Below are 24147 nucleotides of genomic sequence, written 5' to 3' on the forward strand. Positions count from 1 at the left end.
ATATTTTATCCCTGGCATAAAATGCTTTTTGCATGGTGGTGGTAAAGGGAAGTGAATTCATTCTCCTAAGGCTCATGTACTGCAAATCAGAATCAGTTTTCCACTTGAGAAGGCACACATTTTGCTCTGGGCAAATTATCAAAAGAGACTGTCCTAATGATCCTGTTTCATTGGGTAGCTGCACCTACATTTTCTTTGGGTTACAGAAGTGTACCCTTAAGTGTCCTGGGAATCCTAAGGAAGATATTAACTCCACACAAGATCATTGAATTTTGACTGAAATTTTCTTTTATTGAAATGTCTTGAATGAATGCACACCAAATAATATTACCTATTAAAAATAATGAAGAGACTACGTGGCAATTCCAGTTACTACCTTTATATGTCAGCTTCACTGCTTTTGCGTTTTCTTTCCTTATTACGGAGGTAGGATGAGAAATGGAACTGATTTTTTTTTTTTTGGAACTGATGTTTTAGTAGTATTAAGTAGGAAGTTCTGAGTTTGTTTTAATATTTTCCTTATTTACAGTTTATTTATTTGTGTATGTGACATGTTTGTATATAATCACTTTGATATGTAAATGGAAAGTAAACTATTACAGAAGTAAAGAAATGACTTAACACTTGTAAAAAGAGATGATTTCTAATATTAGTTCAATTTAATTCAGTCTCCCCAAATTTGTCTTTTATATCAAACCATAAAATGGAGCTATATAAAAGTTTCAGATATTTTTATATGCTTCAAAGAAACATTTCTTTTCATACTTTCCTTCCACAGTTGTCTGACTATGACGCCAAGAGTCCACCTGGAAGGCAATTCCAATCAAGAAGAATATGTTAGGGAGAGAAAAATGCAAAAACCATTCACAAAGACCGTTTAAAAGAATGCCATGAAGATACTTGGTTTTATAATATATGTATTTGGAAATAAGTGTAGACTAAATATATGTGTACCTATACATATATATATATTTTTCTTCTTTCAGATATTTTCTTAAAGTTGATCAATTTAGTCATCCAATTGACAAAGCAAAGCAACCCCACGCTTGATCCAGTGTTGAACAGGGTGATTTGTTTTTAACAACATGGCAATGACAAAATTAGTAGAATGTCCTGTAGTAGAAAGAGTTCCTTTACGTTCACTTGTCTTGTAGAGAGGACAGACATAAGTGTCCGACTTCATAATCTCAGACTTTTTAGCTTGGAAAAAAAGAAACATATCCTCTTAATAAAGGGGAAATAATCACTGGTACAAAAAAAAAACAACAACTTTTTCTTGCAATAAAATGACCACTATGAAATCTAAGATAATGATTGTGATATTGATGATTTTAAAGTTGTTTTTTAATAATTGATATATAATTATAATTGTGAACAAAGCAAATGATTTCATATGGCACATGCTTCTAGTTCAGAGGACAGGAATTGATTTTAAAGTCCCAATCACTTAGCAAGCATAAAAACACACAGGATGACTTGGTAGAGAAGAAGTAAGAGTAGGAAAAGGTAGGGAAGAAAGAATAAAAATTGGCATAGGGAAGACACAAAATCAAGGTAATGGAGGAGATGCAAAAAAGAGAAACACAGCTGTTTAGAGTTCTAATGTGAGAAACCCATAATTTAGAAGAAGCTAGAGCTACTATTTGTTTTCAGCAGAAGTTATTGTTTGCTTATTACTAAGAAAAACACACTAACTCTTACCTACTCACAAAAAGAATCTATGTAAAATCCTTGAAATGCCAGATAGGAGATATCAGGAGTCTATCTAAACTAAAGTCATAATTCTCACAGTTGTAACTGAGCAGTATGAATAATGAAAATAATCAGTGGGTTGAGTGGCAATTGTGGATGACTTGTAAAATGTTTTCATTGATAGCTAATTGAAATTAAAAAAAAAAAAGATATAACAAAAGAATGAGTCTCATTTGTTCAGACTTGTGGAGAAATGATGAATGACAGGAGGGAAGGAGCAAAGTAGCTTCCTCAAGGGGGCAAATTGGCCTCCACCCCATTTAGCTTGAAACATATATGACTTCGGGACTCCCTGGTGGCTCAGCGGTTGAGCGCGGGGTTGCGAAGCTGCCCACAGCCTCTGCAACGCTGGTTCAATCCCCGGCGGCTGGGCAAGGGTCCCACATGGCACACAGATCTCTCCTGCCGCCCGCTGCTCCCCGCAGCAGTGTACTTCATCACTTTGCCTGTTCTACCCTCCACTCTGGCTCTGGTGAATTCTTTCACCCTCCTGCGCCTTTGACTGTACCCAGTGCTTGTATAAATAAATAAATAAATAAATCTTTAAAAATAAATCAATAAAAATCAATACTATGTATTTGAAAAAAAAAAAAAAAAGCAACATATATGCCTTCAGGCACCTGCCTGGCTTCTAAACCTCTGGCTTTTTTTACAGCCAGAAAACTCTAGTTGCTAGCTGGATAAGCCTATTTGTGTCTCTGACAGGTGTGCAAAGACTTTCAAAATCAAGCTATTTGGTGGGGAATGCCAGACTTTGGAAAAGTATGGGGGAGGGCCAAGAAAATATATGTTCCATGAACAAGAGTGAAAAGAATTAGAATGATATTCCCAAAATAATATAGATGCAACACAAAAAAAGGGGGAAAATACATTCTAATGTATACATTGAATCATTATTTATTGCAGTTGAACAAAATCCTAATAGATTGGAGAGGAGAATTATTTAGGGGAGTGGTAAAAAAATCATTATCCCACCTAAAATATTAAGAAGTTATTTTAGGGCCTCCCTGGTGGCGCAGCGGTTGAGCGCTGGGTTGCGAGGCTGCCCGCGGCCTCTGCGTTGCCGGTTCGATCCCCGGCTGCTCCCCGGCCACCGGAGGAGGGTCCTACGTGGCGCACAGACCCCTCCTGCCACCCGCTGCTCCCCTCAGCAGTGTCCTTCGGTCCTTCTGCCTGCTCTGCTCCCCACTCTGGCTCGCTCTGCTCCCCACTCTGGCTCTGGTGAATTCTCTCACCCTCCCGCGCTTCTGACTGTGCCCAGTGCATGTATAAACAAACAAACAAACAAACAAACAAATAAATAAATAACATGCCTCTATTAAAAAAAAAAAGTTATTTTAGCAGTACACTTACTTGGTTTTATCCATATGATGGGCATCAAGTCAAACAGAAGTTTGGGATGTTGTTCAGCAAGCAATCCACTGTTAAGAGAAATTGACAGTTTATTAGATATTACAAGTTATTTGCTTCTCAGAAATTGCTACTTTGATGTTGATTTTTAATACGAGAGAGAACTAGACATATATATGCAATGAAATGTAAAATACAACAAAAACTGAAGAAGAAGTGATGAAGATTTGAGAGAAATGAAAGAAAATTTTGGAAAGGCAACCGTACAATGGACAAACATCAGGATGCCACCCATGAGATGGACACTGTCCTATCACATTGGACCCACACAATGGCTTGTCCTTTTCCCTATTTCTGTTTCATAGATGAAGACTGGAGGTTCAGAGATGTAGATGACTTTTCTCACAGTCACACAGCTCTTACTTTCCAGCATTAGGTTTCAAACAAATCTGTCTTTCTAGAAAATGTTTTTTCTTTTCCCTTTGCACCGTTGTTTGAAAGGAGGGAAGGAAGTGAGGAAATGATGAATCCATATATAAGGAAAAAATGTCAATATGAAGTAGCTATCAATGAAAAATTCAAGTAGCTATCAATGAAAACATTTTATAAGTCACCCACAATCGCCAATCAAGCCATTGATCACTTTCCTGATGAAAAAGAAGAGAAATTATCAAACAAACTGTGTACAGTTGAGTCTCCTGATTGCCCTGTTTTGGAATTATCTCTGCAAAAGCAGCTTGCTCTGTCTGAAGTGATTTTCCCAGTCCAAGCCTTTAATGCTCTTTAGGGGACAAAGCCTAACCCTGACTCTGAAAATAGAGGATTATGTATATTAATGGATTGTTAAAGAATAGGGCTCCAAGGAAAATAGTCTCTCTCCTTCCCTCTTTTTAAAAAAAAAATATTTATTTTTTATATCATTGTTCATTTTTAAACAATATTTGCTTCCCCCCTGCCTCGTTTCCCTCTTATCCCCATATACTTTAACAGGAATAGCACTGCTTAGTTTCCTGAGCTGGAAATCCAATATTTAATCTAAATAATATGTCCTCCAAGGTGGGAAACGGGAACTTTCCTATAACTATAAACTGCTTAAAAGTGAGATGCTCCTAGGAAAGTGAACTTAAAAAAAATAGAAGCAGGCAAATAATTTAAACTAACTTTCTACTGGTAAGATCATTGAAATATCAACTAATGTTCACAACCTAAAAGTACCCATCAATTACTCCAATCTGAGTAATGATTTATAATGAGAATTCTGATATTATTACTTGCTATATTTCCCAAAAAAGGCCTTTTGGTAGAAAAAAAAAAGGTAATTAGATAATTTATTACTATGAGTCAGCTACAGATAAAGAGGTCTTTGCAGTTGAAACTACTGACCTTGTTCTGTCCCAGCGTGCTCCATCAAGATATAATCCGTGGATATAAACACCATCTTCTGGTGCTTCCTCAGATGTATCAGAAGGAATAACCTGAAGACAGAGGCACACACTAGTAATGATCTTTCTGGACAACTTTGTCTCATAAAGGAACTATTAACTAGATCTTCAGAAAACACTCATGGAAACTTCACTATATACTAACTTGTTAACTCTAACTTTTTTTCACTAAAAAGTAAAACTGTATAATCTAGTTCTTTTTGAAGCATTTTATCAGGTGTTATTACATCTCACATTATTTTTGTTAAAATAGAAGTCCACATTTGGATTATTTGAATTTAATATTGAAATATATAAAAGTTCTATCATGCAGATATCAAGACAAATATATTCTTCAGGAAACAAAGAACGGAGAGAAATTAATTTGTTTATAATGGGCTATTAAAATATGAATTTTGCACATCCCCTTTGCTTAAATACATGATTTAGATGTAATGATATATTGTGAAGTTTTTTTGTTTTCATTTTGAAAAATTTTTTAAAAAGATTTATTTATTTATTTATACAAGAACCAGGGTACAGGCCAGATGCACAGGACGGTGAGAAGATTCACCAGAGACAGAGTGGGGAACAGAACAGGCAGACTGACGAAATACACTGCTGAGGGGAGCAGCGGGCAAGATAGGAGAGGTCTGCCCCACCATGTGGGACCCTTGCTAGCTGGCCAGGATCGAACCGCACTGCAGAGGCTGCGGACAGCTTCACAGTGCTGCACTCAACCGCCTGCGCCACCAGGGCAGGCCCTTGAAATTTTATTTTTTAATTAAAAAATTTTTCTTTCATCATTGTCCATTTTTGTACAACATTTGATTTCTCCCTCTGGTGTAGTGCCCATAATTCTCCCACCACTATGGCAACTGTGAACCATTATCATTATACTATGGAGTTTAAGGAGTTACTGTACCTCAAACTCATTTCCTAGTAAATCAATAGGGGTGGTATATTTTCTGGCATAATTCTGCATTGCTCCAGTTAAAAAGGCTTGGGTGAAAAAGAAACCTGAGAGCCAAAACACACAAGGTTTTCCGGTATTATACCAGTCCTATAAAGGGAAAACAAATAGCATTATATTCTTTTTTCTTTTTTTTTTTTTAAAAGATTTATTTTTATTTATTTATACAAGCACTGGGTACAGTCAGAATCGCGGGAGGGTGAGAGAATTCACCAGAGCCAGAGCAGGGAGCAGAGCAGGCAGAAGGACCGAAGCACACTGCTGAGGGGAGCAGCAGGCAGCAGGAGAGGTCTGCGCACCATGTGGGACCCTCCTCCGGTGGCCGGGGAGCAGCCGGGGATTGAACCGGCGCTGCAGAGGCTGCGGGCAGCTTCTCAACCCAGCGCTCAACCGCTGCGCCACCGGGGAAGCCCAGCATTATATTCTTTTTTCAACTTATATAAGTGTCACCTGAAACACAATTCCTGACTCTGGTTTTTCAGTGTGTTGCTGACACTGCATCACAGGACTCTCTTCCTGACACTAAACACAGCGTAGGTTGGCCCTTCTACCTCTTTTCCCTTCTGATTGCTCTTGGAACATTCAAACTTGATTTTTTCATTAATCTGAATAGCTAGATCATAGTTCGAGAGATTCAAATCTTCGGCAAAAAGTCAAATATGAATTATTTGAGGATATATTATATTCCTTATATGACTGAAAGCAGTCATCTTTAGACATCTTACATATTGTCTAACTATAGCACTCATGTGCTGATTTCAGTTCCTTAATACTCTTAAACCCCCAGCCTCCATGCCCACTTTCCTTGCCCCAGTTCAGATATTCATGGTCTTCTTTCTGTATCAATGTGTATGGCTTCTTCTTTCCTCTCTCTGCTCAATACCTACAGAACAATGCTCACAGTACATCATGCTATGTATCATTTGGATCAGGTTTAGCATCTTGCACAATTATTCAGTGATCTACTATGCTGTCATTTTAAAGTCCAAAACCTTAGTCACCTATTCAAATCTCACAGTCTGGTCCCAAATTGCACGTCCACCTCTATCCACTTTGTTCTTCTTCAGACATTTTACATTCTAGTCAGATTGCACTATTTGCTGGTAACTTCTCGGCATTATAGATAGGCACATCTATTGTTTTTCTCTGCCTAAGTGATGGGACTCTTCTGTCCCCCTGAAAGATGACCCTCCAACATTCTCAATCCAGGTACATTTGGTTGTGGAATGCCACCTCCTAGGGTAAGTATGTAATTCATGCCTGGCTAACATGTGTCCAGTTATAGTGACTGATTTGGTAATGGGCATGTGACCAGTCAAAGCCAGAAATACAGAGACTCTTGTTGGACTGCTGGGAAAAGACTCACACTCTGCTCGCAAGTGTGAATGTGAGACCAGAGTTGTAGTTGCTATCTTGCTACACAATGAGAACATAACTGAGGGCGGAGTTACCTTACAGAGAAACAGAGCTAAGGTATGACGTGCAAGAAACCAATACCAGGTAACTATATTTGTACCCCAGGTCAAGTCCTGCCTGAGCCACTTTACCCCCTGATTTTACAGTTATGTAAGGGAATAAACTTTATTTCAGTTTAGTCAGAAAGCTTACAACAGAATCCAGAATCCAAAATGACATCGTGCCTTTCATTCTACAGGTATAGTTAGATCCTTTTTTATTTTTATTTTTCTTGCAGTGTTCAAAACTATGCATTCTTTAGGCCCAGCTCAAATACTGCCTCATTCATGAAACAAATTGCTTTCTTAAGCCAAAAGATCTTTTTCTCCTCTTTGAATTTCCAGAACATTCTATACGGTGGTTTTTTATGACACATGTACAGATGACATAACCCTGTACTGTATTAAATAGCTTTTCCTAGACACATAGAGAGTGTCCCTGTAGACTTTTTTTTAGCATTTGAAGGTAGGGCTCATGTTGTAACCACCTTTTTATCACATTTATTTTGGAATGACTGGGGGTAGAGGGTGGGATTGCAAAGTAATCATCTTTTCTCTGGTTTTAAGAGGGATTGATTTTAAGAGAATGGCCAATTATTGATAAATTCAAGTCCCAGGCTCTTTATGTGATTTGTCATCAGTATGTATACACATATATATTATTTTACCTGTAAAAAGTTCAACCGGGCTAGAAAATCTGTGATGTAACTTCCTAGGGGTTTAAGACTTGGGTATGAACGTTTGGCCCATATTTCTGGAACCTTTCCAACAAGCAAACTGCCAGAGAGTGCCTCCAATGCAGAATCCATTACAACCACACCCTTAATAGCTTTTTCAAGGTCCTGTAGAGTCTTACGTATGGTTCTAATTAAACTGCAATGAAAGAAATTATGTCATCAACATATATATGATAGTAAATATCAACATGTAGTCTTTCCAGAGGAAGAAACAGCAGGAATATCATTTACAGTTATGTGGAAGTATTTCTCTAAGTGTAGGCCCCTCCACTTGGTATTATAAAGTAATTAAGGAATCTTAGTGTTTTAATATGCCTTATTATAAAATTTCAACAAGTCTGGAAACCAAAATAAATTTGGGAACACTTTAGAAAATACATAACCAAAACAATTCTCCATTCCTAAGCTAGCATTAAACAGAAAACTCAAATTAAAAAATCCAAAGTAAATAATTTTTTTGCTGTCATGGGGTACCTAATAAAGATTGGACTCAGGAATAAAAAGGAGGTATATATGTATCAAGTGGCTGAAAAATGAAAAAAGATGTGACTACACATAGGCCTAGTTACACTTATTCCATCTTCAGTTCTTGAAGACAATAGTAAGGGATGGTAAGAAGATTAATGAATACTTTTAACAAAAACATTTTTTCATCATCATTTTTAGACTATAAAAGAAAAGCTACCCTTACTTTTGGGGCAGAAGTTTATACAACTTTTAAAAAGGAGAAGAATTCTAATGAAATGGCCACTTCTAATAATTTGTTCTTAAAATTTTAATTCTATACTAGTGTGTATTTAACTTTATTTGGTTGCCTTTTGAATAACTTAGGCTATAGATTCTTACTTGTTAAATCTTTCCATTTCTTGTACTAACACAGTATTCATGCTCTCTTCATATTTCACAGGATACCTCAGCAGTGCCATTTCAATGTCAAAATCCTTTGGTAGCTATGAGAACAGATTTTGAAGATCACATATTACTCTCAGAATGCATAGTTTCATTTAGTTATAACATCACTAATAGCTCAATTAGTTAGTGACTATATGCCACACAGTATGCTAACTGCTTTTCATACAGTAGTATCTCATTTAATCCTCACCATACACTTAAAAAAGATTTTATTTATTTATTTTTGCATAGAACTGGGGTGTAGGCCAGAGGTGAGGAGCAGTGATTCACCAGAGACAGAGTGCAAAGCAGAACAGGCAGGTTTACTGAAATACTCTGCCAAAGGGAGCAATGGGGAGACAGGAGTCTGCCTGGGGAATCAAACTCAGGCCAGTACTATGGGGAGGTTGCGCTCAGGCCAGTACTAATGGGGAGGTGATAGCGCTGAGACTTAATCCTTAGGCCATCAGAGAGGTCCAACTCACCATACACTCTTAGGTGAACATTATTATTTCTATTTTACAGATGAAGATATTTAAGTACAGAAGGGTTAAATAATTTCCCAAGGGAATACAGTCACAAATGCGTCTGTTTAAACCCACAGATTTCTATTTCCAAGGCCTATAGGCTCTTTATTATAGTTATATATTGATAGCATTTTTTAGAAGATAAATATTTCTGAAAAGTTATGTAATATCCTTTTGTAAATGGAATCTTCTTATCCATTGAGGAAACCAAATTACCATTTCATAATTGCTATGTTATTTACAATCAATTGTCAACCTCTTCCAAATAACTTTACTGCACTATCAAATTATTAATGTGCTATGTTTATAGCAGCATTCCAGGGAAAAGGAGAGACCACTGCATGTCTGATTTCATGACCACTGCATGTCTGACTCATCTCAGAGGTCCTGGAGAAGTGATGAAGGGGATTTTGGGAGTTATGATCAAATCCTAAGATACTGGAATTCACATTCCTACAGTGGGCCAGAAGTTTCCTGATCATGGACGTTCCAAACTAAGAAAGTTGAGCTATCTCAAAAATAGGTAATGGTGCTTGGGTGGCACAAAAATTCTTCAAGTCATAGTAGGTGGTAACACTTAAGGGCTCTTTGGTTTAGCACAACCTTTCTACCTAAGTAAATCCCAAATGCTGCTGCAAGGTAACTTTCTGTTAGTGATCTTGTAAGAGCCTCTATTGGGCAAGGGAGACAAACCACTGAAATAGTAAGGGATCAAGGGTTAGAAAAATCAACAGTAGAAGCAGCAGCCAGGGGTGGAAGTCAGAAGGGGTTAGTTTGCCTACACTCAAGGGTGGCCGATAATGTGGTTCCCCTCTCTTCTCTGTTGGCTGCAGCCAGGCTAAAGATGAGCAGGCTCTCTCCTTCTGGGGTGGTGTAAGTCAAGGATACCAACTGGGAGAATAGGACAGTGGTGCTGTCTATGGGTTTTAAAGACAGATGGACAAGGATTCAGGTTCTGCTCTGTCAGATTGCCTGACACTGAAATATAAGGATAAATATCTTGGAGGGAAATTATGACAATATGCATTTAGATGTTTAGAACCACTGATCTTTTAAAAGTTGCCATAAAAAGTTACCATAGTTTTTGGGGTTTTTTTTATTGCATTGAAGACACAGAAAAAAAATAGTGAGAATAGAATCATTCTACTTTACCTGGTAGGGTTAATTACATTGGTATGTACTATAGAAGAAAAGCTATAAAAGTTAATTTAGTGCTGATTCTATTTTCCTGTGTCTCTTCACTTTCTAAGGTATAAATCAAGAACTATTCATTCCTTGAACTAGCAAGTTCAGACCATTTTCTCTATTTTGAAACAAGTAGGTCCATTATTTATGTTTAGAAATGGCAATAAATCCCGTGTTCAATAGTTCATCCACAACTATAGTTATTAAGGACTTACTTTGTGCCAGGAGTTATACAAATAAAAAATTTCCTATTATCAACACTACGGATTTAGAAACGAATGCTCAAAAAACAAAGGATCTCAATCAAGGTTATAATGCTTCTAGATGGAGTTTTCAGATTATATTTCTGTACTTCTTTTTATAAGTAACATATTTTAAGCTAATTATTACCTTTTTGAGAATACCTTTGGCAATTTCTAATAGAATGTAGTCAGAACTTCCAGAGGATCCTGTCTGTTTGGAGGCTCCCTGGGTGAGGAGCAAGGACTCAAAGAGGATTTTCGTTTGTTGAAGATCTTTAGAGATATCAACATTTTCATGTAATCCAAATATCTCAGGGTGTTGAGTAAATGGAAGTTTCTATCAGGAAATAGATTAAGTAAGCAATCATATTATCACTGGATATGTAAATTCATAAGGTAGTCATGTGTAGAGCCAAAAAAAGTTAAAAATCAACTTAACATCAAATATCAGAGAAATTAAATCTTTCCAATTTTCAATAATTACTGAAAACTAAAGAAACTGAAAGTTGATTGAACCATTAATACTTGTTTAACCTTATACATTACAGGGAAAACTTCTACTATTTGCTTTTAGAAAATCACACTCAAATCTATCAGTTACCTTAATGAATTCAATGTAGTCATTATAGGTGCCTTTGGGGGGTGCAAAATAATTTCCACTAGGAGAAAACTTGTAATGAGGGTTTTCAATTATATATGGGTTATAAAAATCAGCCAGCATAGTCAAGAGGAGTCGTCTGTCCCAATCATCTGTCACTCTTCCTCCATAGTTACACTCCCCAGTTAGGTAAGAGATAGCTTCAAATGGAATTGTATCATATTCATTTAAAAATAACTGAAACAAAGGAAAAATAAAGTGAGAAAAACTTTAAAGTCTTTCACTTTGTTTCAATTTTAAGATGACATTAAATACCTATCAATTAATCATGTATCATCTCTCTATATTCATAGAAGTGGGGTTGAAAGAAATGATCATCATGGGTGGTCTTTGGATTGTTTTATTTTAAATCACTTTGCTTATCTGCATCTTCACTTTTTTTTTTCAGAAATAAACACATATTGCTAGTTTGAAAGCTATGATAATAAAAATATTTCAAAACTTAGTTAAAAACAAAAACAGCTTAAAAAGTGACATGAATTTTTCATGTAATTTTGGATAAAACTTATTTTGGGGCACTGATTGTCAACTGGATGATTTTGACAATATTGGGAGACATTTTATAATGTCATTATTGGTGTGGGGGTGGGGATGCCACGGGCTTCTAGCAGGTAAAGTCCTGGGATGCTATGAAACAATGTGCAGTACAGCTGCCCACAACAAAGATCTGGCCCCAAATGCCAGTAGTACCAATGCTGAGAACTGGTTGCCTCACTTAGCGTACTGTTCACAAGGTGATGAAAACAAGCAACCCCAAACTTCAGTTCATAACAGAACCTGGTTCACATAATATGGCAGTTACAGTGATAGACAACACATATCTTTTCTAGTTTCCTGAATATCGTAGGATCAACATAATAAAAACCACTATTTGCATAGCTTTTACATGGTCTTACTCATCTCCCAATAACTCTGTAGAGCATGTAACTGGAAATGTGAAGTAACATGAAGACCTGAGCTTAATTCTTCCAGTTCTAGATCTCACACTTTTTCTTAAATACAGGAAGGAATTTCTGTTTTTATATATATGGTATTACTGGTTAAGAGTTTTTCTGACTTACTGTGCAGGTATTAAAGTGAAAATGGTACACAATTAAGAAAAAAAGTCTCTAAAGTCTCCAGACCCAAGTTAAAAGGTCTAATTCTTTGAGACTCCCAGTTTTCAGGAAGAAGAGACAAGTCAAGAGATATGATGGGGAGAGAGAGAAGGTGATCTTCTTGAGGGATAAGTGATTTGTGAAAAAGGAAAATTTCTCCTTTTCTTCTTTGGGGGATATGTTCAAGTTTGTCCCTTTCCTCCTCAAAACTGCAGGACCCCCAAGAGAAATTCATGTTAAATTTTTGTCACATGGAAGAGGTAGACTTTCAACTCATTCCTTTGATATCTACTCTACTTAGCTATCAGTTTGCTGACTTCCCCCATTGGAGAGAAGTAGCCTGCTAGTATAACCAGGTGAAGATGGCTTAAAGATCAATCCTCTCCCAAGGTCCTAGTTCTTGAAGAAATGAAAAATGGATCCAACCTATGTCTGCAGACCCTGACCTTGGGCCTAGAAGGGTTAATGACACCAGAGGCTGCAGGTCAGGGCCTGGCCAGAAGATGGAAAATCCTCAATTAACTGGTTATACACAGTATGGTGGTTTTAGCAAAATTTTCTCCAAGCTTAGGATACACCAACTAAATTGGACTCAAAAACCAAAGAAACAGGATTCTTGAGGACACTTTTGTGTTGCTGAAACAACCAACTCTAGAATCTGTTCTGCCTCTGAACATCTTTTTTTATGTGATAATAAATTTCGTTATGGTTTAAAAGTCAATTTGAATCAAACTTCCCATTACTTGCAGGGAAAAAAATCCAAAAGGAGATAGTGCTTCATAGTTATAACTATTATTACTAGCTACACACCTATTATGGTGTTGGGAGAATTAAGCAAGATATTCTAAGACAAGGGATTATGTAGGGTCTGGTACACAGACCAGGGTGTGATTGGAGTGATTCTCCATCAGTGTTAGTTCCTTTCAGATTTTACCTGTAGTTGTTGAATACTGATACGTAAGTCTGATTCATTAAATCCATATGGAATATTCCAACCAAGAGGACCAAATTTCTTTCTCTCTTGAACAAGGGCATGAAAAAAACAAACTCCAAACAACAACTTCTCCCATGCCTTTAATATAAAAATTACACAAGAAAGAATTCTGATCAGATTTTTATCATTAAAAGAGGGAAATCAATGATCTTTTTAATTTTAAGATTCTATCCCCATTTATCTCTACAGACTTCTATTTTAAAAAGACATGCACTCTAAAATAATACTATAATAAGTATTAATCTTATGACTTAATGAAAAACTCCAATACTGAAGCATGTATTTTAAGTTGACCATCTCAAACATAACTTCAAATGCAGTAAAAAAAAATTCACTGAGCTATTTTCATGTGCTGTAGCTGAATTAATAATGAAGTAATATTATTACTTCTATAATATTAAAATGTAAGTATACCATAGCTTTACTGAATAGTTATACCCTTGAAATGTTATATTTCAAACCCTATTTGATTTCAAAGCATATTTTTAACATACTGGATGGATGCTTTAGTGAAGCATTTTTTTAAATAAAGAAAATTTAATCAAAGTAAATTGCATTATAACATTTTATGTTTCAGGTGTGCATTGTTGAGAATCAACATGTGTATTACACACTACATTAAGTTCATAACTAAATGTAGTGAAATGTCTTTTAGGTGAAAAGCCACAATAACCTTATTTACATATATTTTCCATATACTATCACATAATGGGCTTTCTTAAGGAGGGAGTAATTCCTCTACATTTTAGAGCCGTGCTTATGGACAAAGAAATCTCTTTAGGGTCAGAAAGTATAAAGAGGCATACTTGAAATGAGATGCTGTCAATTTCAGATGAGTCTGAATTAACAAAAAATTGTCTTCTACAATTGTAGCTGAAATGAGATGTAGATTAAAGAGATGTGACAAAGGACATCAGAAGAGATTGCCACAGACTTGTTATCTAGATTTAAATAAAAACCAGACTATTATAAAAAAAACTTGCACACTAAAAAGTATTTTCTTAATCTCTTTTCTGAGGGCAGGTTTTTTTCCCAAAGAGTTCTTTTGTAACTGATTTCTGTATTTTTCAGGGTGCCTTTGGTGACTAATCCAAGGGAATGCATGACCCTGCCTTCCTTATCTAAAGATCTATTGATCAAGGGAGTATACCTCTGCTTTGTTTGCTGTGATGTGGTGCTGGTTTGTGCTGACTCATCCAAACTACTCTGCAAGGCATAAAAAGACTTTTACAATCTTGCTCCAATATTACTTCCTCTTCTCGTTGTTTCTTGGCCTTTTGGTTAAGATCAAGTGCAATATTACTTCCTACTCATTTCCTACCAGTCTAGCCCAAATGAGCTGCTTGTTGCTCTTTCACAATTTCATAATTCTGTGCCTTAAGACATACTTCTTGAACCGACTTCAAAATGTCTTTTTCTTCACGAAGTTTTTTTTTTCAATATCTTCTTTTCAAGAAGAGTTAATCACATACAAGTGGGAAGAGACAGAATGACCTGGGTACCAAACCCCACCTCTAAGACTTATGAGTTGAATGCCTTTGATAATTTGCCGGAGCCCCAGTTGCCTTATTTAAAAAACAAGGTTGTGATAATTCCTATATTACAGGATTGTTGTTAGATTTGGAAACTATGTGGAACCTGCTAGTGCTCAAAAAATGCTTGTTTCCTTTCTCCTCTCCTTTGTCTTCCCAAAGGAAATTCCATTACAACAGTCATTCCCAACCTTGTTAATAGTTGGACTTCTTTTGTTACGTGTTTATTTATTTACACCAGTTCTACAGTCCCACTTTAAACCTAGTGAATCAGAATTTCCAGGAGTGAGGCACTGACATCTGTAACTTTAACAACCCACCACTCCAAGTTTATAGGGATTATGAATGAGCTTGCCTTGCATAGGTTTCCCTTGACTAGATTGTAAATTGCATTTGTTTACAGATAAAAACAACATCTTCCAACCTAGTCTATATCAATAATCAGTAAAGTTTATAATTTGCATCCCATGTGTTTATACTTTTCCATGTTTTTTTTTTAAACGTGTTTATTTTTAAAGATTTATTTATTTATGCATACAAGAGCTGGGGTACAGGCCAGAGATGCAGAGGGGTGAGAAGATTCACCAGAGACAGAGCGGGGAACAGAACAGGCAGACTGACTGAAATACACTGCTGAGGGGAGGAGCGGGCGAGACAAGAGAGGTTGGCTTCGCCATGTGGTTTCTCTCTGGCTGGGGACTGAACTCGTGCTGCAGAGGCTGCAGATTGCTTCAGAATGCAGTGCTTGACCCCTTGTGCCACGAGGGAGGCCATTTTCCATGTTTCTTAATTGATAATAATTCAGGCAGGGAAAATGAGTGCTATTCATTGAAACCCCTAAAACCCCCAATAATATATGCAAAACTATTTTACATGGATACACTGAAAAGCATTATTAATATGTCAAAACATCATTACTAGAACTGAAGTCAAGTTTTTTTTGGGGGGAGAGTCTATTTTATTCTCACTACTTTGTATCTGGTATCTAGGATAAATATACATATTTATTGAAAGAATGAATAAATGATGTGAAAATAGATTGTTAGTCTTAAGTCTTTTTTTTTTTAAATAATAAATTTTATTTTTATATTCCCCCATACAATTGCAAAAGCCCCATTCTGACCCCAATCCTTCCCTTCCGCCCCCTAACCCCCCAAAAGTGTCTCTGGTTCATAGTTTTTTGTTGATTTTGATTTTCACTTTCTTATATTCATTTTCCTGGTCCCTTATTTAAGTTTTCTAGATTCCTGCTATGAGTGAGACCATCCAGTATTTTTCTTTTTCTTTTTGGCTTATTTCACTGAGCATGATCCCTTCCAGCGCCATCCATGTTGCTGCAAATTGCATGTGTTTATCTTTTTTGAATGCTGAGTAATATTCCATGGTATATATGTACCACATCTTCTTGATCCGGTCATTTATATTTGGGCATTTGGGTTGTTTCCAAAGCTTAGCTATTGTAAACAGTGCTGCTATAAACATAGGGGTGCAGGTGTTCTTTGGAATTGATGTTTCTGTGTCCTTTGGGTAAATACCTAGGAGTGGAATTGCTGGATCATATGGAAGCTCTATGTTTAGTAGGTCCAGAAATCTCCACACAGCTCTCCATAGTGGTTGGACCAGTTTGCACTCCCACCAACAGTGCAGAAGAGTTCCTTTTTCTCCACACCCTCGCCAACATTTGTTGTTGCTAGTTTTTTTAATATGTGCCATTCTCACTGGTGTGAGATGGTATCTCATGGTAGTTTTGATTTGCATTTCCCTGATTACAAGTGATGTTGAACATTTTTTATATGTCTGTTGGCCATTTGCATTTCCTCTTCAGAGAAGTTTCTTTTTAGCTCTTCTGCCCATTTTTTGACTGGATTATTTTCTTTGTTGTTGTTAAGTCTCATCAGCTCTTTGCAGATTTTTGTGATCAGTCCTTTATCATTAGTGTTGGGTGCAAAAATGTTCTCCCAGTTGGTGGGGTTTCTCTTTGTTTCTGTTATTGTCTCTTTTGCTGTGCAGAAGCTCTTTAATTTGATGTAGTCCCAGCTGTTTATCTTTGCCTTCACTATCACTGCGTTGGGTGATGTGTCTGTAAAGATGTCTTTGATGTGCAAATCCCGTAGTTTTTCGCCTATATTTCCTTCTATGTATTTTATGGTTTCAGGTCTTATGTCTAGTTCTTTAATCCATTTTGAGTTGATTTTTGTGTATGGTGTGAGGTAGTGGTCAAGCTTCATTCTTTTGCATGTAGCGACCCAGTTTTCCCAGCACCATTTATTGAACAAACTTTCTTTGCTCCAATGCATAGTCTTTGCTCCTTTGTCAAAGATTAGTTGACCATAAATCTGTGGGTTTATTTCTGGATTTTCTATTCGATTCCATTGGTCTGTATGTCTGTTCTTGTTCCAATACCATGCAGTTTTGATGATTATGGCTTTGTAGTATAGTTTGAAGTCTGGGCGTGTGATGCCTCCATTTCCTTCTTTTTTTTTCAGGAGAGCTTTGGCTATTCGGGGTTTTTGGTGATTCCATATGAATTTCATCAATAATTGTTCTATTTCTTTGAAAAATGACATTGAAATTTTGATTGGAATAGCATTGAATCTGTATATTGCTTTTGGTAGGATGGCCATTTTAATAATGTTTATTCTTCCAATCCATGAGCAGGGGATGTCTTTCCATTTCTTTGTGTCTTCTTCTATTTCTTTTAACAGTGTTTTATAGTTTTCTTTGTATAGGTCCTTTACCTCTTTTGTTAGATTTATTCCCAAATATTTGATTTTTTTTGTTTTGATAATAAAAGGGATGGTTTTTTTGATTTCTTCTTCTTCAGATTTGTTGTTTGTGTATAGGAAGGCTACTGACTTTTGCGTGTTGATTTTGTATCCTGCCACTTTACTGAATTGATTGATGAGTTGAATTAGTTTTTCTGTGGAGATTTGGGGTTCTCTATGTATATTATCATATCATCTGCAAATAGTGATATTTTGACTTCTTCTTTTCCTATTTGGATTCCTTGGATGTCTTTCTCTTTTCTTATTGCTCTGGCTAGGACTTCCAGTATTATATTGAAAAGCAGTGGTGAGAGTGGACATCCTTGTCTTGTTCCAGATCTTAATGGAATTGCTTTCAGCTTTTCACCATTGAGAATGATACTGGCTGTTGGCTTGTCATAGATGGCCTTTATGATGTTGAGGTATGTTCCTTGTATCCCAAGAATTTCAAGGGCTTTTATCATGAATGGGTGTTGCACTTTGTCGAAAGCTTTCTCAGCATCTATTGATATTATCATATGGTTTTTATATTTCTTTTTGTTGATGTGTTGGATAACGTTGATTGATTTTCGGATGTTAAACCATCCTTGTGTCCCTGGAATGAATCCAACTTGGTCGTGGTGAATTATCTTATGGATACATTGTTGGATTCTGATAGCTAAAATTTTATTGAGGATTTTTGCATCAGTGTTCATTAGGGAGATTGGCCTGTAGTTTTCCTTTTTTGTGTTGTCCTTGTTCGGTTTTGGTATTAGTGTAATGTTGGCTTCATAGAACGTGTTTGGTATTGTCCCTTCCTTCTCAATTTTTTGGAAGAGTTTGTGAAGGATAGGCACTAATTCGTCTCTGAATGTTTGGTAGAATTCATTTGTAAATCCATCAGGTCCTGGGCTTTTGTTTTTGGGGAGGTTTTTGATTACCATTTCGCTGCTTGTAATTGGTCTGTTTAGGTGTTCTATTTCTTCTTTATCTAGCTTTGGGTGATTGTAGAGTTGTAGGAATTTGTCCATCTCCTCTAGATTGTTGAACTTGTTTCCATATAACTGTTCATAGTAGTTACTGATTATTCTTTTGATTTCTGCTGTGTCCGTTGTGATTTCTCCTCTTTCATTGATGATCCTGTTTATTTGTGCTTTCTCCCTTTTTCCTTTGTGAGCCTGGCTAGGGGTTTGTCTATTTTATTGATTTTTTCAAAGAACCAGCTCTTGGTTTCATTGATCTTTTGGATTGTTTTTTTAGTTTCAATTTCATTTATTTCTGCTTTGGTTTTTATTATTTCTTTTCTTCTACTGGTTTTGGGGTTTTTTTGTTGTTCTTTTTCTAGATCTTTGAGCTTCGAGATTAGGTTGTTTCTTTGAGTTCTTTCTTGTTTTTGATGTGAGCTTCTATTGCTATATATTTTCCTCTTATTACTGCTTTTGCTGCATCCCATACATTTAGGATATTGGTGTCCTCCTTGTCATTCAATTCAAAGAATTTTTTAATTTCTTCTTTGATCTCCTCGTTAGTCCAGTGGTCTTCCAGTAGTGTGGTTTTTAATCTCCATAAGGTAGGATAGTTCCTTGCCTTCTTTTTATGGTTTATTTCTAGTTTGATGCCTTCGTGGTCAGAAAAGATGGTTGGTATGATTTCAATCTTGGTGTATCTGTTGATGTTTGTCTTGTGCCCCAGTATGTGATCGATCCTGGAGAATGATCCGTGTGCGCTTGAGAAAAATGTGTACTCCGTTTTTTTTTGGGTTTAGTGTTCTATAGATGTCTGTTAAACCCAAATGCTCTAGGTCCTTATTTAGAGCTTTAGTTTCTTTACTTATTTTTTGTCTTGTTGATCTATCCATTGTTGATAGTGGTGTGTTGAAGTCTCCCACTACGTATGTGTTTTCTCTGATGTCTGTTTTCAGAGAGGACAACAGTTGTCTGATATATTTTGGTGCTCTTTCGTTTGGTGAGTATATGTTAATGAGTGTTATTTCTTCTTGAAGTATTGTCCCCTTGATCATAATGTAGTGACCATTGGGGTCTCTTTTATTTTTTTGAGTTTGAAGTCTGTTTTATCTGATATAAGTATAGCTGTTCCTGCTTTCTTTTTTGGCCCATTTGCTTGTAGGATTGTTTTCCATCCTTTGACTTTGAGCCTATTTTTATCTTTTGTAGCTAAATGTGTTTCCTGGAGACAGCAAAAGGTTGGGTTTTGTTTCTTAATCCAGGCTGCAACTCTGTGTCTTTTTATTGAAGAGTTTAGTCCATTTACATTTAGAGTTAATATTGATATGTTAGCATCTGTATTTGCCATTGTGTTTGTCTTTCCTTTGATTTTATTTATTTATTCTTTTAATAACTTTTTTTTTTGGTCTTTTTCGTTGTTATTCGTCCCTCTGAGGTTCTGGCTTTAGGATTCCTTGTAGTATTTTTTGGAGTGAGGGTTTAGTCGTAATGAAATTCCGGAGTTTCTCTTTGTCTGGGAAGGTCCATATTCTTTCTTCATGGAGGAAAGAGAGCTTTGCGGGATAGAGTATTCTTGGTTGGCATCTGTTTTCTTGGAGTCTGTTGACTATGTCCCTCCACTCTCTCCTTGCCCGTAGTGTTTCTTCAGAGAAGTCTGATGTCAGCCTGATTGGTTTTCCTTTGAATGTTATCTGTTTCTTCCCTCGTCAGCTTCATTATTTTTTCCTTGTCCTGGATTCTTGGGAGCTTTACTATTATGTGTCTTGCTGTGTTTTTCCTTTCGTCGTGGAAGTTTGGTGTTCTTCTTGCTTCTTGTATATCAATTTTCAGCTCCTTCTTCGCATTTGGGAAGTTCTCTTCAATTATCTCCTGGAATATTTTCTCTGTTCCTACATCTCTCTCCTCTCCTTCTGGAATTCCTATAACTCTTATATTTCCTTTCCTCATGGAGTCAGATAGTTCCCGGAGTCTTTCTTCATTCTTTTTCCTTCGTACTTCTCTTTCATCTTCTGTTTTGGTTCTTTTTATTTCTGTGTCTTCAAGAGTACTTATTCGTTCTTCCATTTCATCTATTCTGCTTTCATTGCTTTTCCCAGAGTTTTTTAGTTCCTCCATTAATTCTTTGATCTCCTGCATTTCTTTTACTTCCCTCTTTAGGGACTCAATTTCATTCTTCTGACCATTGTTTTCCCTCTTTAGGGACTCAATTTCCTTCTTCTGATCTATCACTTTTTTAATCATGGCAATTTTAAATTCTCTTTCTGAAAGGCTCAGAAGTTCTTCCAAGTTGCTGTCGTTGCAATCTGGGGAGTGGTTTTCTTTTTGTGGTGTGCTTCTTTCCTGAGGAGTTGTTAGGTTGCGTGTGGTTCTTCTACTCCCTACTGTCTGTTTTCTAATTTGTTGTATGCATTGGGACACTGTGTTGCTCGGACTGGCTGGCATCTTGGGTGAACTTCTCCGCTCCCCTCTGGCTCCTGCAGGAGCCATCTCTGGCTTCTGGGGGAGCTTTCTGCTGGTTTTAGGCAGTTTTTACTGAAGAAATGTCCCTGTTTTATAATGGCGAAGCGGGATGCAGTCCCTGCGCCTCCGGTCTCAGGCACACTCTTCTGTGTGCCCGGTCTGCCCCGGACGTGGGTGCCTGCTCCCTCTGTGGGCTCAGACTGCTGGTCGGAAGGGGCCTGGCGAGGGCTAACTTCCCGGCTGGCCACTGGGTCCTCCAGAAGCCTTCTGCCCTTCTCAAGCAGTCTTAAGAAATTTCCTGTTCTATGGGTGTTAGTGACTTTTTTTTTCCTGGTCGCTAGGTGGCGCCAGAGATCTCTCCTATTGTCCTTGGGGGGCTGTTTTTCGCCTCCCCCCAGCCCGTGGGACAGGGAATAGAGCGGGAATGGTAGGGTAAGCCTCAACAGCTTTGGGGTGCTGTGTCTGCCTTGTGCCCCACAGTCGTGGAGAACCCACGCCCCGAGTTTTCGTGCCCCGGGTCTCAGTTCGAAGCCCTCAGGTCCAGGACGCGGGCTGTAGCCCAGTTCAGTGGCGCGGGAATGGCGCCTTTTGCACCCGCTCCCGTGCCTGGGCGCCTGGTTCCTGCTCACTCAGGGAGGGACTTTCACCCCCGTGAGGGTCTCCGCGTGTCTCCCCGCAAGCCTAGGTCGCAGGCGCGGGGACCTGGGCAGCCGGATCCAGGTCTGCATTTGCTTTTCAAGTGCGCCAAGCGCGCCCGCTTTTCCGCGCAAGCTTACCCGGCAGCCCGGGCTGTGTGCGTGTCTCCCGGGGTCTTTGTTCTTCTCTAATGGCGCCCGGAGCCGTTCGCTCACCGCCGCGGCGGATCCTGCAGGGTTCTCCACAGCTCCCGTTCACAGGGTGTGGTGGCTGCAATAGTTCCTTTCCACTCACAGTCCTGCTTGTTGCGTCGTTTGTTCTTGTTGGCCGTTTTGGTTTGTTGTTTTCCTCCTCTCTGCTGGTCGGAGAGTGCCGGCTCTGTGGGCGGGGGAGGGGAGCAGGGTTCTGCGCTTTCCTCCCCTCTAGTCCTCTTTTATGGTAACTTTCTTCTTCAGGTAGTTTGCTGGAGTCGTCCGTTTATCTTCTGTGTCCCAGTTCTCACTGGGACCTGCCGCTTTTCCTCCCTATTAACTTTTTTTAATGGGAGATCTTACTCGCAGGGTCTCCTCGCCGCCATGTTGCTCCGCCCCCTGTTAGTCTTAAGTCTTAAACATACTATTGGGCTTTGGTTTATAAACAAAGACACATTCACCCATTCAACAAATATTTGTTTGAATGTCTACTATGTGGGAAGCAGAACAAGAACTATTGGGAACAAGATGACGAACAAGAGATGTGCAATTTCTGCCTTCTTAGGAAATACTTGAAGTTTAATATTATTAAATAAAATATTTACATTTTCATATTTCCTCACTATAATAGCACATTTTAAAAGTTCCAGAGGTTGAGAATTACCAGTTCCTTTCCATGGCATCCACTGAAAAATTGATCATCAGAAATTGGATCAGAAAGATATGATTGAAGGAGATTTAGTCGAAGACCCGTGGGAGGTTCATTAGTCATTTTTACTCCATTCTGTAGAATCGTTACTGGGAACTAAGACAAAATAGATAGTGAGCATTATACACAAGATTACCAGCATGATTCCTAAAAATCATACATTAGTGGATTAATGACAGGTATAATGGAGGACTCCAGATTTTTTTTTAAAACCTCTTAATGTTAAGCATTTAAAGCTTGATTAAAATATTCAATGTAACAGATAATGAAGCACATGTTCTGGACTCTGTAGAAATAAACATACTTTGGGGGATGGATAACTTGTGAGCCAAAGTCTAAAGGCTGGGTTACAGGATTCAGGGGTAAAATCTTCACATATTTTTTCCAACATGGGCATCCAGGAGACAGCAAGATGGCAATTCTGTAGGCAAACCCAACTTCCTTCTTCTGCTGCTGCTTTAATCATTTTTGTGGCAACTGGTCCTTGTCCCTGTCCCAGCGAAATAGCTTGAAAGTTACTTCCAGACATAGCTTTATCATTTGCAAATTTCAGCAGGCCTAAGAGGGCACAAAAAAATGTTTTCACTGCTAACTCTAAGTTATAAAACATGCTTTATTTTCAGTGTATAGGTATTTAGTTGTGGAAATCTCAATAGTTATTTTCTCTTATAAATATCGGATTTACTAGTTGATTTACAATCATATAAAAATGGATATTGAGCAAGAAGATTTATTTATATTTTCTTAAAAGTTCACCATATATGTACTTACTGGCCATGGGATCTGCTCCTGGAGATAGCACAAAAATTAAAGGAATGGTGCAATTTGAATCCAAATAACTCTTAGTCAAATCAAATGGTGGAGGTTCTACAAACTTTTTGCCTAGTTTGTCAGTCACATAATTTGTTATTGCTAGAGTTATCTGTTGAAAAGAGAAAATATATGATTTTCAGGGTAGGTTTTTTTTTTCCACAGAATATCTTTGATTATTACTGAAAACCTCAAAGAATAAAATAAGAGTATAGTTGTCCAGAAAATGATGCAGTATATCACAGGTAAAATGCTAATTTCCCTAATACAGAAAAGGTGTCTATAAATCAATAGGACAAGACTAATAAAAAAAAAAGGCAGAGGGGATAAGCAGCTTATAGAAAATGAAATAGAAATGAATATTAAACATGAAAAGATGGTCAACTTCAGTATAGCAGAGGCAATAAACTGTTCCCCTTTCTTGGTTTCCTTTTGGTAATAGAACCACAAGTTTCCCCAGTCTTTCTTGCAACTAAATGTCATGTGATGATATTTTGGCCAGAGAGATACAACCAGAAAAATACAGGCATTTTCAGATCAAATTTTTATATAGGATATGATAACCTTTACCATTCTTCCTCATAAATAGAGGTGGTATTCATGAGCCAGTTTCCATTTTACTAAGGAATACACTTTAGGGTCTTCAAGGATGAGAGAAAAAAGTTGAATTTCTGGCTGATCTCATGAACAGAGTTACCCTGCCAGCCCTCAAATATTTTCTCTAGGCTATTAAAAGAGAAATTAATTTTATTTAAACCTACATCCTAATTTTTCACCTATCAGATTTGTACATAAACAGGATGAAAACAGTCTTTGTAT

The 24147-nt window shown here is 37.4% G+C and overlaps 1 protein-coding gene across 6 annotated transcripts in view; it reads right to left on the reverse strand.

Moving 5' to 3' along the window:
* Positions 1-755: 755 nt before the first annotated feature.
* DNAH12 (dynein axonemal heavy chain 12) overlaps positions 756-24147 on the reverse strand; it is a 165005-nt gene continuing 141613 nt past the window's right edge. For 2 of the 6 annotated variants that reach the window (XM_037491427.2, XM_054694811.1), the window contains 12 exons: positions 23290-23440; positions 22823-23076; positions 22474-22614; positions 13222-13359; positions 11134-11367; positions 10681-10869; positions 8534-8637; positions 7619-7823; positions 5449-5586; positions 4486-4577; positions 3106-3173; positions 813-1200 (listed from right to left, as the gene is read on the reverse strand). In XM_037491427.2, coding sequence (XP_037347324.1) covers positions 1010-1200; positions 3106-3173; positions 4486-4577; positions 5449-5586; positions 7619-7823; positions 8534-8637; positions 10681-10869; positions 11134-11367; positions 13222-13359; positions 22474-22614; positions 22823-23076; positions 23290-23440 — 1905 coding nt within the window. In that variant the 3' untranslated portion in view covers positions 813-1009. The other 4 variants (XR_008551678.1, XM_054694825.1, XM_054694822.1 and 1 more) reach the window with 4 other exon arrangements.

Source organism: Talpa occidentalis, unplaced genomic scaffold (genome assembly GCF_014898055.3).
Source record: "Talpa occidentalis isolate TD23 unplaced genomic scaffold, MPIMG_talOcc4v2.1 talOcc4.10, whole genome shotgun sequence".
Taxonomy (NCBI): Eukaryota; Metazoa; Chordata; class Mammalia; order Eulipotyphla; family Talpidae; genus Talpa; species Talpa occidentalis.